At 40.5% G+C, this 11,399-nt stretch overlaps 1 protein-coding gene across 1 annotated transcript in view; it reads right to left on the bottom strand.

The window, feature by feature from the left end:
• LOC109983824 (ephrin type-B receptor 1) overlaps positions 1 to 11,399 on the bottom strand; it is a 100,958-nt gene that overhangs the window by 63,889 nt on the left and 25,670 nt on the right. The window contains exons 2-5 of the mRNA XM_020633716.3: positions 3,110 to 3,174; positions 2,105 to 2,395; positions 490 to 708; positions 217 to 397 (exon numbers count right to left, since the gene is read on the bottom strand). Coding sequence (XP_020489372.2) covers positions 217 to 397; positions 490 to 708; positions 2,105 to 2,395; positions 3,110 to 3,174 — 756 coding nt within the window. The remainder of the gene's footprint in view (positions 1 to 216; positions 398 to 489; positions 709 to 2,104; positions 2,396 to 3,109; positions 3,175 to 11,399) is intronic.

Genomic DNA, 11,399 nt, shown 5'->3' with positions numbered 1-11,399 from the left:
AAGCTGGCTTGTTAGCTTTTGTGCGCGGCAGTAAACAGTGTTTACTGTAGCAAGGTCATCAGAAAAAGGTTTTTTTTTTTTTAAAGTTAATTTATTCAGTTAACAGGGCATTGTCTCCTTCATCTCCTTGTGAAGCAGTATTTGGAGCATTTCTCCATTTGAATTTTTTGTGCGCACAGTTTGAGCACACGCGGACTCATAACTGCAGAGATTTACCTCGACACACGTTGCTGTTGTCCGGCTCATATCCCGCCTTGCAGCTGCAGCTTCCAATGGGTACCATCCACTCTCCATCTCCGTTACAGTAAAGCTTTATGGGCACATCTACCTCCTCAGCGTTCGCGATACAATTTCCTCTGGCGATGACTAACGACGTGGACTCGGCGCCGGTCAGTGTCTGCACAGAATCAGAAGAAGAAAACTGAACATGTTGCACAGCAGCTCTGCCATGATCTAAGAAAAAGAGCACAGGAGGTTTTTGATTCATACCTCTGGGAAAAAAGCAAAGTTCTGCACTATGCTGGGACATTTCTTGTAGAATACGCGCACAGCCAGGAGGGACATGCAGGCGCCCAAATCCTGGAAGGCCAAGTGGAACCCTCTGCCTTTAGACAGCGGGCCGAAACTCCGAACTTCAGTGTTCACCTTCATTAGCCTTCCCCCAAAATCAACCTGGGAGAAACTCTCATCTGCTGCAATGGTATCCACCTATAAAGTGAAATACAGAGAAAAGGAGAGATATGGAAGGCATAAAGGTTAAATTAATAAATGTCAAAAAATTCATTTTGTCATGTTAGAGTTTAATCATTTTTTGCCACATTCCCTGGTGATCCTCTGTGATTGCACCAGAGGCATCTGCTACGAGATTTTGTAACACTTGGGTGGTTTCCAACGCTCGGATCCATCAACACAAACAGTGTGAAACCAAACTGAAAAGATGAACTAATTGAAAAACTGCAAATTTAAAAGGTTACGTGCAAGACATTTTGAGAAGAGAAGTCAGCCATGAATCCCAAAGAACACAAATAAAAGATGTGAAACTAAAAGTTACATTTGAATAGCTGGAAGATGTTAGAGCTTAAACTTTAAACAACTTTATGAAAAAAAAATAAAAAAATCTCAGCATTTTCAGTGAACTGGATCACAATTTTTCATCAACTTTGAATCAGTGCAGTGTTTCTCCCTTGATAACCTCCAGTGTAGCTTTTCTATAGAAAAAAGACAAAAAACTTGATTTGTTTTTTTTCTGAGCCAAAATGTGTATTTCATTTGTTATTATTATATCCCTGCACAAAACTCAATGTAACACAGTGTGATATCCTGAATGCACAGTAAATCTGACTGAGTGCAGGGTGGAGCCTTGGCTTATGGTGGGCATAAAGACAAGGCTCCAGGTGATTGGATCCAGGTGTGAAGAAAGTATACAACTTTTTGACCATGTAAGCGTCGAAGAGTTCTGTGAGGTTAGTTTTATTTTAACCTGTTTATATTTACTTTCTATTAAATTTGATGGGAAACAGTATTATTGTAATTCTGACCATGTTTTTTTAAATACGTATCCAAACATATGGTGCACTTTATGGTATTGGTTTTGTTGCTTCACTAAAACAAGCGTCTGAACTCAAATGACACTTCAGGGTCTTATTGTTGAGTAAATATGTAGTTCTCTAAATTTAAAACTTTAAGACCAACAAAAAACAGACAAGTGCATTTCAGATTTTCAGAGTCTTCATCCCATTGAACTCAACATAATAAGCTGAATATAACCAACACATAGCATTGCACCTTCAGCTCATTTCAAATGTCTACATCAACAAATTTAGGACATGGCTGTCATTGGTTTTTGACTGATTGAATATGCACAGATTTCCAGCTTCTAGGCTGTGTTACATTCTGTCCAAAGCAGATGAGGCTCATGTGAAATGCAGTATTACTCCCATAGATTTATTTGTTGCAGAAAATGCCATTTTGAAGCTGAATTGAAAACCATAACGTCGGCCAGCAGTTTTGTTGTCCTAGTTTTGAGTAAAATTGGGATAACTATTTTTGAAACGGAACCAGATTTGTTCATCTATTAAAAGGCATCACTTTCCGGTTCCATTACCTTAAGAAAGGGGGCATTGGCCCAGTACTCCACCCCTTTAATGCTCTCTGACACGGTCCTCTCTGTCTCGTGGTAGTACAGGTTGAACGTCTCTTTGCAGGACCCGAGGACGCTGGGAATGGAGGCGCAGTCTCTTACGGTGAATCGGATCTCCACGTAGATGCGTTGTGCCGCCCTCCGGTCGATGTAAGTAGTGAGGAGCCAGTTGTTCTGGCTGGGCTCAAACACGTTGCACACCTGGTACGTCCTGATGGTGTTGAGGTTCTCATCATAGCCGCTCACCTCCTCCCACTGGGGAATGTGTGTGTGTGTGTGTGTGAGTGAGGGGGCAAGGGTTGTGGATGAGAGGGGAGGGCGTAAAGAACAAGGAGAGAGGTGAGGCTAAAGTGATTAATGGGTTTACAGAGACATGACACAAATTAAACTTTTTCTTTCCCTCCCTCCCATTGTGCGTCTCGCTTTCTCTCTTTTCCTACATCCCTTGTTCCCTCTCTCAATTTCTCTCCTCTCCTCTTGTTCTTCTCTGACCAGGGACAACCATTCATCACAATTAGAGCAACTCACCTTAAACCCACACACAGAACAACATTGTATCCGGCTATAGTAGCCAAGCCTCCATTAACACATTTCTAGGAGTTCAGGAAATGGAGTTTAAGACCATATTCTTTTACTTATTAAACTATATTCTGTCTAATTTGATTTCATCCTATTCATTTGTTCCTTGTGGACTCCGATCTATTAGAATCCATTATATTCTGCATCAATGGCAGTTAATTGGTGTCACCTTGCTACTGTAATTAAGATTTTGACAGACTCTTTAATGGAGCCCTGTAAAGTGTACTCAAACTGCTTTCCCCAAGGGTACACACACACACACACACACACACACACACACACACACACACACACACACACACACACACACACACACACACACACACACACACACACACACACACACACACACACACACACACACACTACACCTCTGCAGATTGTTCTTACCCCATTGGCAGGGAAAGATATCCAGCCAAGCTCAGCTGTCGCTGTCCTTGTATCCATCACTGTCTCTGTCAGAGAAAAAAGAGATAAAGAGACAAAGAGAGGGAGAGAGGTGAAACGAGTGAGCTGCAGGAGGAGCACAGGTATTAGTTTAATTAATAGGCAGGTCAGACGGCAACTAAGCAGGCTACTGCATGTTGCGTTTCATGTTTCATAAACGCTACGGTTGCAGTGCTGGCTGGTGGCCGTTGACTAAGATTTAGCATCAAAACAGGAATTACAGTAACATAACATAACATTTGTCCAACATCAATAACAGTTATATACAGACAGCAATAAACAGCATTGGTTATCTCATCTAGAGCTAGGATTGTTGTCAATAGAAGGATGTTAGTAGCAGACAAAAAACAAGAAACAGATAGCAGACCTCCAAGCGGGCGGCCCATGTTCAAATCCGACCTGTGGCTCCTTTCCCTTCTCTCTTTCACCCTGATTTCCGACTCTATCCACTGTCCTAACTCTCCAATAAAGGCACAAAATGCCCAAAAATAAAATCTTTAAAACATTTTTTTTTTTTGAAAAGCTATGCAATGCTAACATAACATCAGCTACCAGTTAATCAACACATTGTTGTTGTTATTAGCAGCATTAAGGGGGGAATAAATGGCAGTACCAACACCATTTAGCAACAAGTTAGGAAAAGAGGATGCCTGCAGTGTTAGCAATAAAAAGAAAGGTAGGCCTACTGCTGGCAGAACCAACAGCAATCATCAATAGATCGCAATTAAATGTGCTTAGGCAGTATTTAAGAGTCTTCTCTGAGAAGTTGCCGCCTAACCGGGGTGTGATTGGGCCTATCACTTGGCAAATATAACAACAACAGAGTGCAGTAAAGCAGCATAAACCCATAAAAACAGAAGCCTGTTAGCAGTTCAAACAGCTAAAAGTCACCTATCGAGGAGTGACAGCGCAAGTAGTAAGAACAAAAGCCAGTGAGCAATACAAACAGCAGTCGGCAAGAGACACGACAACAGCTCTTTTGGCAACAGCTGTCGGCTACATCTTACTAACAGAGGACAGTAGGCAGCAGCATAAGTTACTTGAAACAAAAAGCGATTAGCAGTTCTTGCAGCAAATAGGAACACAGGCTACAACCATCAACAGCTATCTTAGCAGCTCCTGTAATTTAAACAATAAAGGGCAGCTAGTAGTAGCCGAAAAAGAAAGAAGTTAGCAACAGGAAACAAAATAAATTGGCAAATAAAAAAAAAAAGACCAAAGGACACATCTTAAATGAATAAGAATGAGTCTGAAGGATGTAGTCAACATGAGATTCCTGCGTGTATGGGTGACCTGCTATCCAGCTAACAAGAACAAAATACAAGTTTCAGTTATCTGTTGTTTCCTTTTTTACGTTTAGGGTTTGCCTAATCAACTATAGTGCCTGAACCGAGCTGACAATGTTCTGTATCTGTCCCTCCACTGAACACAGAGCAGTAAGTGATACAAGCTTTATCCTCTCATCCAAATCCTGGTGGGAAAAAATAAGCTGAACACTCTTGTCAAAGTAGCATTAGAGGGATTAGCAACTGTAATGTATTTAGGGGAAGCGTATGACAACATGTAGCCTACCATGAGAGAGTAACAGCTCGTAGCCTATTTCAGTTTTTATATTTATATTATAAACTTTCTAACATGAAGATAACCTTCACATTCTGGTTGTGCCAAGCTGATGTCAACTGTTAGCAACATAATGTGATGTGTTGTGTTGTGTTCAGGAAGGTTTTTACTTCCTGAAAGTGCAAAATCAGACAGTCTTTTCTGGCTTTACATACCTTGAACAAAATCTGAATTACCGGTAATAAAGTCAGGACATTTCAAAAGTAGCCTTCAAGTTACCGAAATAATCCAATTAATATAGTTTACTTATGTCATGTATTGAATTACTGTCCCGTACTTGCAGTCTGCACAAATTAAATAATTACACACAGATGTAATCAGTCAGCAGCAGTGTTAGCAATTAAACTGCAATCTGTGTTATGTGAATGTGTGTAAGGAGGACTCAGATGATCTCATTATCGTGAATGATTCTGTGATCCTGATCCGAACCTTCACTATCAGCTCTTATCTGCCACAGGCACCTCACAACCTAACCTGCACACTTATGAAATAACAGCTGGGTGACACACTGACACATTACCGTACATCACCAAGCTACTTGATCTTTAGGTGTTCAGAAGTCTATGACAACTTTAAAGCGTTTGAAAAGCCAAACATCAAGGTTACAACGTTCATGTAAAAAATAACACCTTACAAAAAAGGTCTTAAGAGATGAAAATCTGCAATGTGTGCAGTCCTAAGAGCTATTTTTACCATTTTATTTCCTGTGCAAAGTCTGGTACGCCGGCCAATTGGAAAAATGTAATGAGGAAATTGATTAATTAAAAGTACATACTCTGGAACATTGGTGGGGACGGCCTACTGCTATGAATGACCTGCTGCTATGGCAATTTGCATCAATACTTTTGTGTGTTTTTGAAATGTGATATATCAAATGTTTTTATTTATACACCACTTTCATATTTCAACTTTGTGAGTTATGGTTTTTTATTGACTTGTGCAAACCTCAGTTGTACAGATAGTAGTGATATGTGTCGTTTAAAGGTACAGGCCTACTGCTAGAAATGGAGTCCCATTAATAGGCACTGTCAGATCATTTCTAATGCAGCGTTCAGAGGGTTACACATCATTCACTCAGGTGTTTCTTCACTCTCCTACCTGTGGGTCAACTGAGCTGCTGTTTGCTGAATAAAAGTGTCACGATGCAGCAGGCACACCTGATGAGATACTCCCACATCTGTTAGTTTTAATTTGCCAACAGACACCCTTACATGGAGGCCTCTCTAATAAAACATGGTGAGAAGATTCAACGACATCACACCACGAGGCAGCCGCAGGCAAACACCCCCCCCTTGATTCTTGACATGCTCTCCTCCTCTCGCAGTCTTTCATTCTGTCACCCTGCCTCTCATTATCTCCACTCCTCCTCCACTCCTCCTCCACCCCCTCCCCCCACCTTCACCCACTCCTTCACTATATACCTCCCTGCCTTTTATCTCACCCTCTACCTTGGGTGCTGCTTCTTTTTTTTTTTTTTTTGTCAGCGAGCGAGCCTAATTACAGCAGAACCCGGTTTTCTCAGCTCTCCCTTGGGATGGAAGGTCGTTTGGGGGAAAATGAAATGCTTGTCACGCGAAAAAAAATGTAGTCGAGTATCAAATTCTTGGACCAAAGCTTATTCAAACGGTGACAATTGTCACGCTATCTAATTTGTAGCTTCAGTGCGTTTAGTGGCATGTTGTCAACAAAGATTTTCCCAACAAAAAAAAAAAGAAGATCAACAGCAGAATATAGACCCAGTTTATTTCTGCCTTGAATATTTTGCCTGCTCAGAAGTCTTTGAAGTGTGGGTTAAAAAAAGAAAAATGGTAATGCGGAGAGAACTCCACAACGTCGACAGAGGAGATGTTGGAACAGCTCATGTAGTCTTACAAGCGCTCCCTTCCAGCAAAGTAGTGCAAGAAGGGATTTGATTCAGGGCTTTGCTTCAAGAAAACAACAACGGCAGTGTGCTATCATACTCCACCCTACCAACATAGTTCTACTTCATCATTAAAGGAATATACTCTGGGCTATTTTCGCATACACCACGCAGACTTTGCTCCTAATGCATTTATTGAAAATTGATTACACCACCATGCCCAGAACTCCGGGGAGACCTCGGCGATTCATCATTTCTCATTATTACATCCAGCTCACAGCTTGAGTTTTGTGACCAAGAGCTGGCAGAGTAATGTGAGTGTAAAAATTGTGAAGGCCGGTATCTTTTTAAAAATATGAACAACCACTTAATGTATAGCCTATTGAGTGAATTCAAGCAAAAATAGGATCACTTTTGAGCCTGTGTTAAGATTGCAATCAACAATAGTTTTCATTAGTGAGCAATCACTTAAGTATTTTCCTGGGGGGAAAAAAATGTATTAAAGGAAAGCCCTCGCTGATAAATATGTCAAGGGTCCTTACAGCAGCACTTTAAAACACTGAAAAGAGGGGTGTTTCATCATACAACAAAGACTTATAGACGCAATGTTAAGGGCCAGAGTGAAAGACAGAAAGAAAAGATTACAGCTGAGAGATATTTTATCTGCTGTAATGTGAACAAAATAAATGACTTCACCTTTCATAAGAATCTCGAGCTAGAGACGCGCAAGAATCTATAAATCGATTAGCCCATCTAAATAAAAGAGAAGCCCAGAATGTTTTCAAATTGATGAATCTTTTTTTTTTAAACAAAATTATCAAACGTTGTAGTCTTCTCTGGATTTCTACTGATGGTCGGACAAAAGAAGCCGTTTGAAGAGGTCACTTTTGGGACTGGAAAACAGTGACGAGCACTTTTAAAAATATTCAGACCTATTAATGACACAAATCAATAAAGAGACAAAGGCGTTTTCTAGCACTGTGCACGTGTGCTTATGATTGTGAAACGTGCCTCTGTTCAAGCAGAGTTTGTCATGTTCTGACAATAAAGAATAATTAAACCATAACCATCAGCCTTTAAATTTGAAAGGAATAATGATTTGACATTTATCGTTATAATAATCGATATCGACTGGTATGAACATTGTTATGGTGATAACATTTTAAGCCATATCGCCCAGCCCCACAGACACATTTTCTGTTTTTGCATTTTTGACTATAATCAGAAAATAATTTCCTCAAATTTGACAACAAACTTGAATTCAAGTGAACATGAATTGTTCTTGCATCTTTCATTTCTTGATATGATTGCAAATTGCTTCCCCAGGAGAATAAGACCAGCGATTCCAAACCATAAAAGCAAACAGACTTTGTGTATTCTCTGCATAAAGAGAAGAACTCTACTACAGTGAGCTTATTAGAGTGCTTCCATCATCAGTCTAATTAACAGCACACACACACACACACACACACCTCTCTGTGCATAATAGACTATATACTCCGATCAGCCTAATTACTTTTGACACATTGGAGGCTGTGATCGCAGTGCGCCCACCTCCCCCGCAGTGGAGCACGTCCTAAACCAAACGCTCCACCGCTGAACCAAAGCAGAGCCGTTTTATTGCAGACAAAACAGCAGGTAAATCTGTGTGATATTGTTGCAGTCAAAGAGGCTGTTAAACCCTTGTTGTGGCCCAGGAGGGAGAAATAAAGGTATTTCCATCACAGACTAGAAGTCATTTCACTGTTTTTCTGCCTTTCTTTCATTATATCTGTGTGTGTGTGTGTGTGTGTGTGTGTGTGTGTGTGTGTGTGTGTGTGTGATGTTTAAGTACCAGCGGTCAAAAGGCAAGTGAGGTCACTTCATCTTGTGCTAATTGGCCCCTGTATTTTCCATCTTGATTACTCTACCGTCTAAAGATGTATATGCTGCTGAGTGTGTGTGTGTGGGTGTGTGTGTGTGTGTGTGTGTGTGTGTGTGTGTGTGTGTGTGTGTGTGTGTGTGTGTGTGTGTGTGTGTGTGTGTGTGTGTGTGTGTGTTTATGTACTGTATGTGTGTTTGTTTGCCTCCTCGGAAAAGGAAATGAAGTACACCCTGAGTACACCCAGCAGCCCCCCCCCCCGCAGCACATCAAAAATAACATGCAGACGTAGACACACACATAAGCCAAACACGCGCTAAAAAGACCTCCCGCAGTGAAGGACGTCATGCCGTCCCTCAGAGACAGCCGCTGACCAATCAGGCTGTGAAGTGGAATGACACAGCATCACGGAAGGACGACTCAGTCAAGAGCACACACACACACACACACACATTTGCACATGCTCAAAACAAACATACAGTACGTAGGTAATACAGACACGTGTACACACACACAAAGAAACTCTGCAGGTCTCAAGCAGAGCAGCTCAGTGCAGCCTCGCATTCAACTAAAATCAATTATGAGGAAAATCTTCCACACATGAATCTGGGGGAACATTTGCTTCTCCACAGAAAGCGATGCGATAACACTTCAACACTAGGATGATCAGCATCCCTGAAAAAAAGTCTTGTATATCTTGAAAAGAAGGAATCTGAGTAATAACCCTAAAATCTCAAATCTCAAATCTAAATTTGAGCTCCTGCGTTAGGCCCTCCAGAGTTCATCCTCCAGTGGCTCAAAACTGCTCACCTGATCGTTTCCACACTCTACATCAATCTGAAGCTCTGGCTAATGGGCTGACCCTGTTGTCTTCAAAGAGTGTGCTCAGCAGTTCAAAAACACGTCGTGTCAGCAAAAAAACAGGACATAACTATGCAACAACAGTAAGATTTACACATGGAGCTGTGCATACTGTGGACAGAATGTCAGTTCTGACACAGCAGCACGGCATGATCATGTCAAGGTTGGATGACAGAGTGTTTATTTTGTAAATTCAACATGTGTAGTTTAGCCTGCTGAGGTTCGGTGAGGAGTTACAACACTTTATATAACAAAGCATGCACAGAGATATTGACCACAATGACTGAGACATTATTTATGGATCATATACTCCGGCTGACTTTTTCCAGCATATAAACACACAATTTAACACAATAGTTATACTGATGAATTTGAGATGTGGCCAGAAAACTGTTGCTCCAAGCCACATGACAAAATCACTGCCCATCTAAAGCTACCTATCAGCACTCAAGATCACAGGGTCCAGGACGTCACACACACAGACCAGGAAACTAAAGGGCCACTTTCGACATCCTCATTATAAAAACAAAGATAAAATAAACAGATTTATGTCAAATTATTCATCTCAAGTAATTATCTCAATTAATAATCAATCATTTAAAATGTAATTTAACTTAAATATTATTCTGACATGTTCCCCTCTCAATTCAAAGCTATAAAGTAGAAGAAACACATACTTTTTAATGTGCAATTGCAAATATATAACATGGTATATTACTCTCAAATGGCTCCATTACTGTATTTTAATGAAGCTAAACTTTTTTAATTTACATAATAATTATGTTTTTATGTCTCTGAAATTAAGCAAACTGTTACTTCTTGAATGTATGCATGAATATGTGTCGTTATTATTCTCCCTCTCTTTCCTTTTTCCAGTAAAAATAAGCTAATTAGGAATGTGTGGGCATGTAGGGGAAAAAAAGGTAAAAAGTCTCTCCTTAAAGATTCAGAGAAGTGACTCAGATTGCGTCATAAGACAGATTTATGTCATGCGGTGACTTAAAAAGGCGTCTTTAGCATGGGTAAGAGGCACCTGCACTGTACAGGTACTGTACTTTTTGTTTAGTAAGCCAAAAGCATCTTTAGTACAACCTTCTATGCCGGGTAAATGCTCATGCTTTTACTGTTTTGGTATATACTGCAGACTTTGTGCTACACATTAGTCTTAAATCCCAACAGACTGAAGCACCACAAGATTTTATACAACTTTTAATCAAAATTGAGAAGTACCTAAATGTTGGAATGTCCCTTTAACACAGGTTAAATTTGATGAATATCCAGTATTCATGCAATCAATCCTGGCCTGTCCCTCTTGTAAGTTTAAATATAAAAGGTCATAACTTGTCTCAAAATCTAAAACAACATGTCCAACTAACTGTTGCATTTCCAGCTTTGTTGAGCAGTACACATCATGTGGCATAATGTAAAACATTCTCTCATGATCCATTCAGCTGTTTGACTGCTCCACGTTAAGTGTTGGACCACAAATCGTAGCCACGTCTTCTGCTTCTGACAGTATTTGAATTAACAACATAGTCTGTTGTACCACATTTATTAGTCCCTGGTCCAACGCAAACTTTCTCGGCTAATGGTGGTATCAATTTCCTTCTTGCTTTCTGCTCGTCTGTGTGCTGCACAAAACAAACGAGACACATGGGGCTCTTACTAAGTGTATTAATAGCTAATCTCTGTTTATTTGCTTCCACACACTGCAGGGAATTCACTACCTGGAAATGCCACCATTTTGCACGAGCTGTGGGAGAGGGCGACCTGCACCCTATCAGGAGTGATGGATTACAAACTCTGATTAAGAGTTGTTTAATTGGTCAATCTTATTTTAAATGATTATATTTGTCACTGTTTTGGCACAGCTGAGCTAATAGATGTCACCTTTCCGTCCTCAATGACCAATCAACAAGAAGGGGCGGGACATCTGAGCTTTATCAACAACAGAGAAACTACTGACTCGTCTTTTTCAGGGTACAATTTCCAGGTCTAGAGTTGCTTCTTATGCCAGGACAGGATTCCTC

Source organism: Labrus bergylta, chromosome 6 (assembly GCF_963930695.1).
Source record: "Labrus bergylta chromosome 6, fLabBer1.1, whole genome shotgun sequence".
Lineage (NCBI taxonomy): Eukaryota > Metazoa > Chordata > Actinopteri > Labriformes > Labridae > Labrus > Labrus bergylta.
The sequence above is the reverse complement of the archived record's forward strand: the minus strand, read 5'-3'. Positions and strand labels throughout refer to the sequence as shown.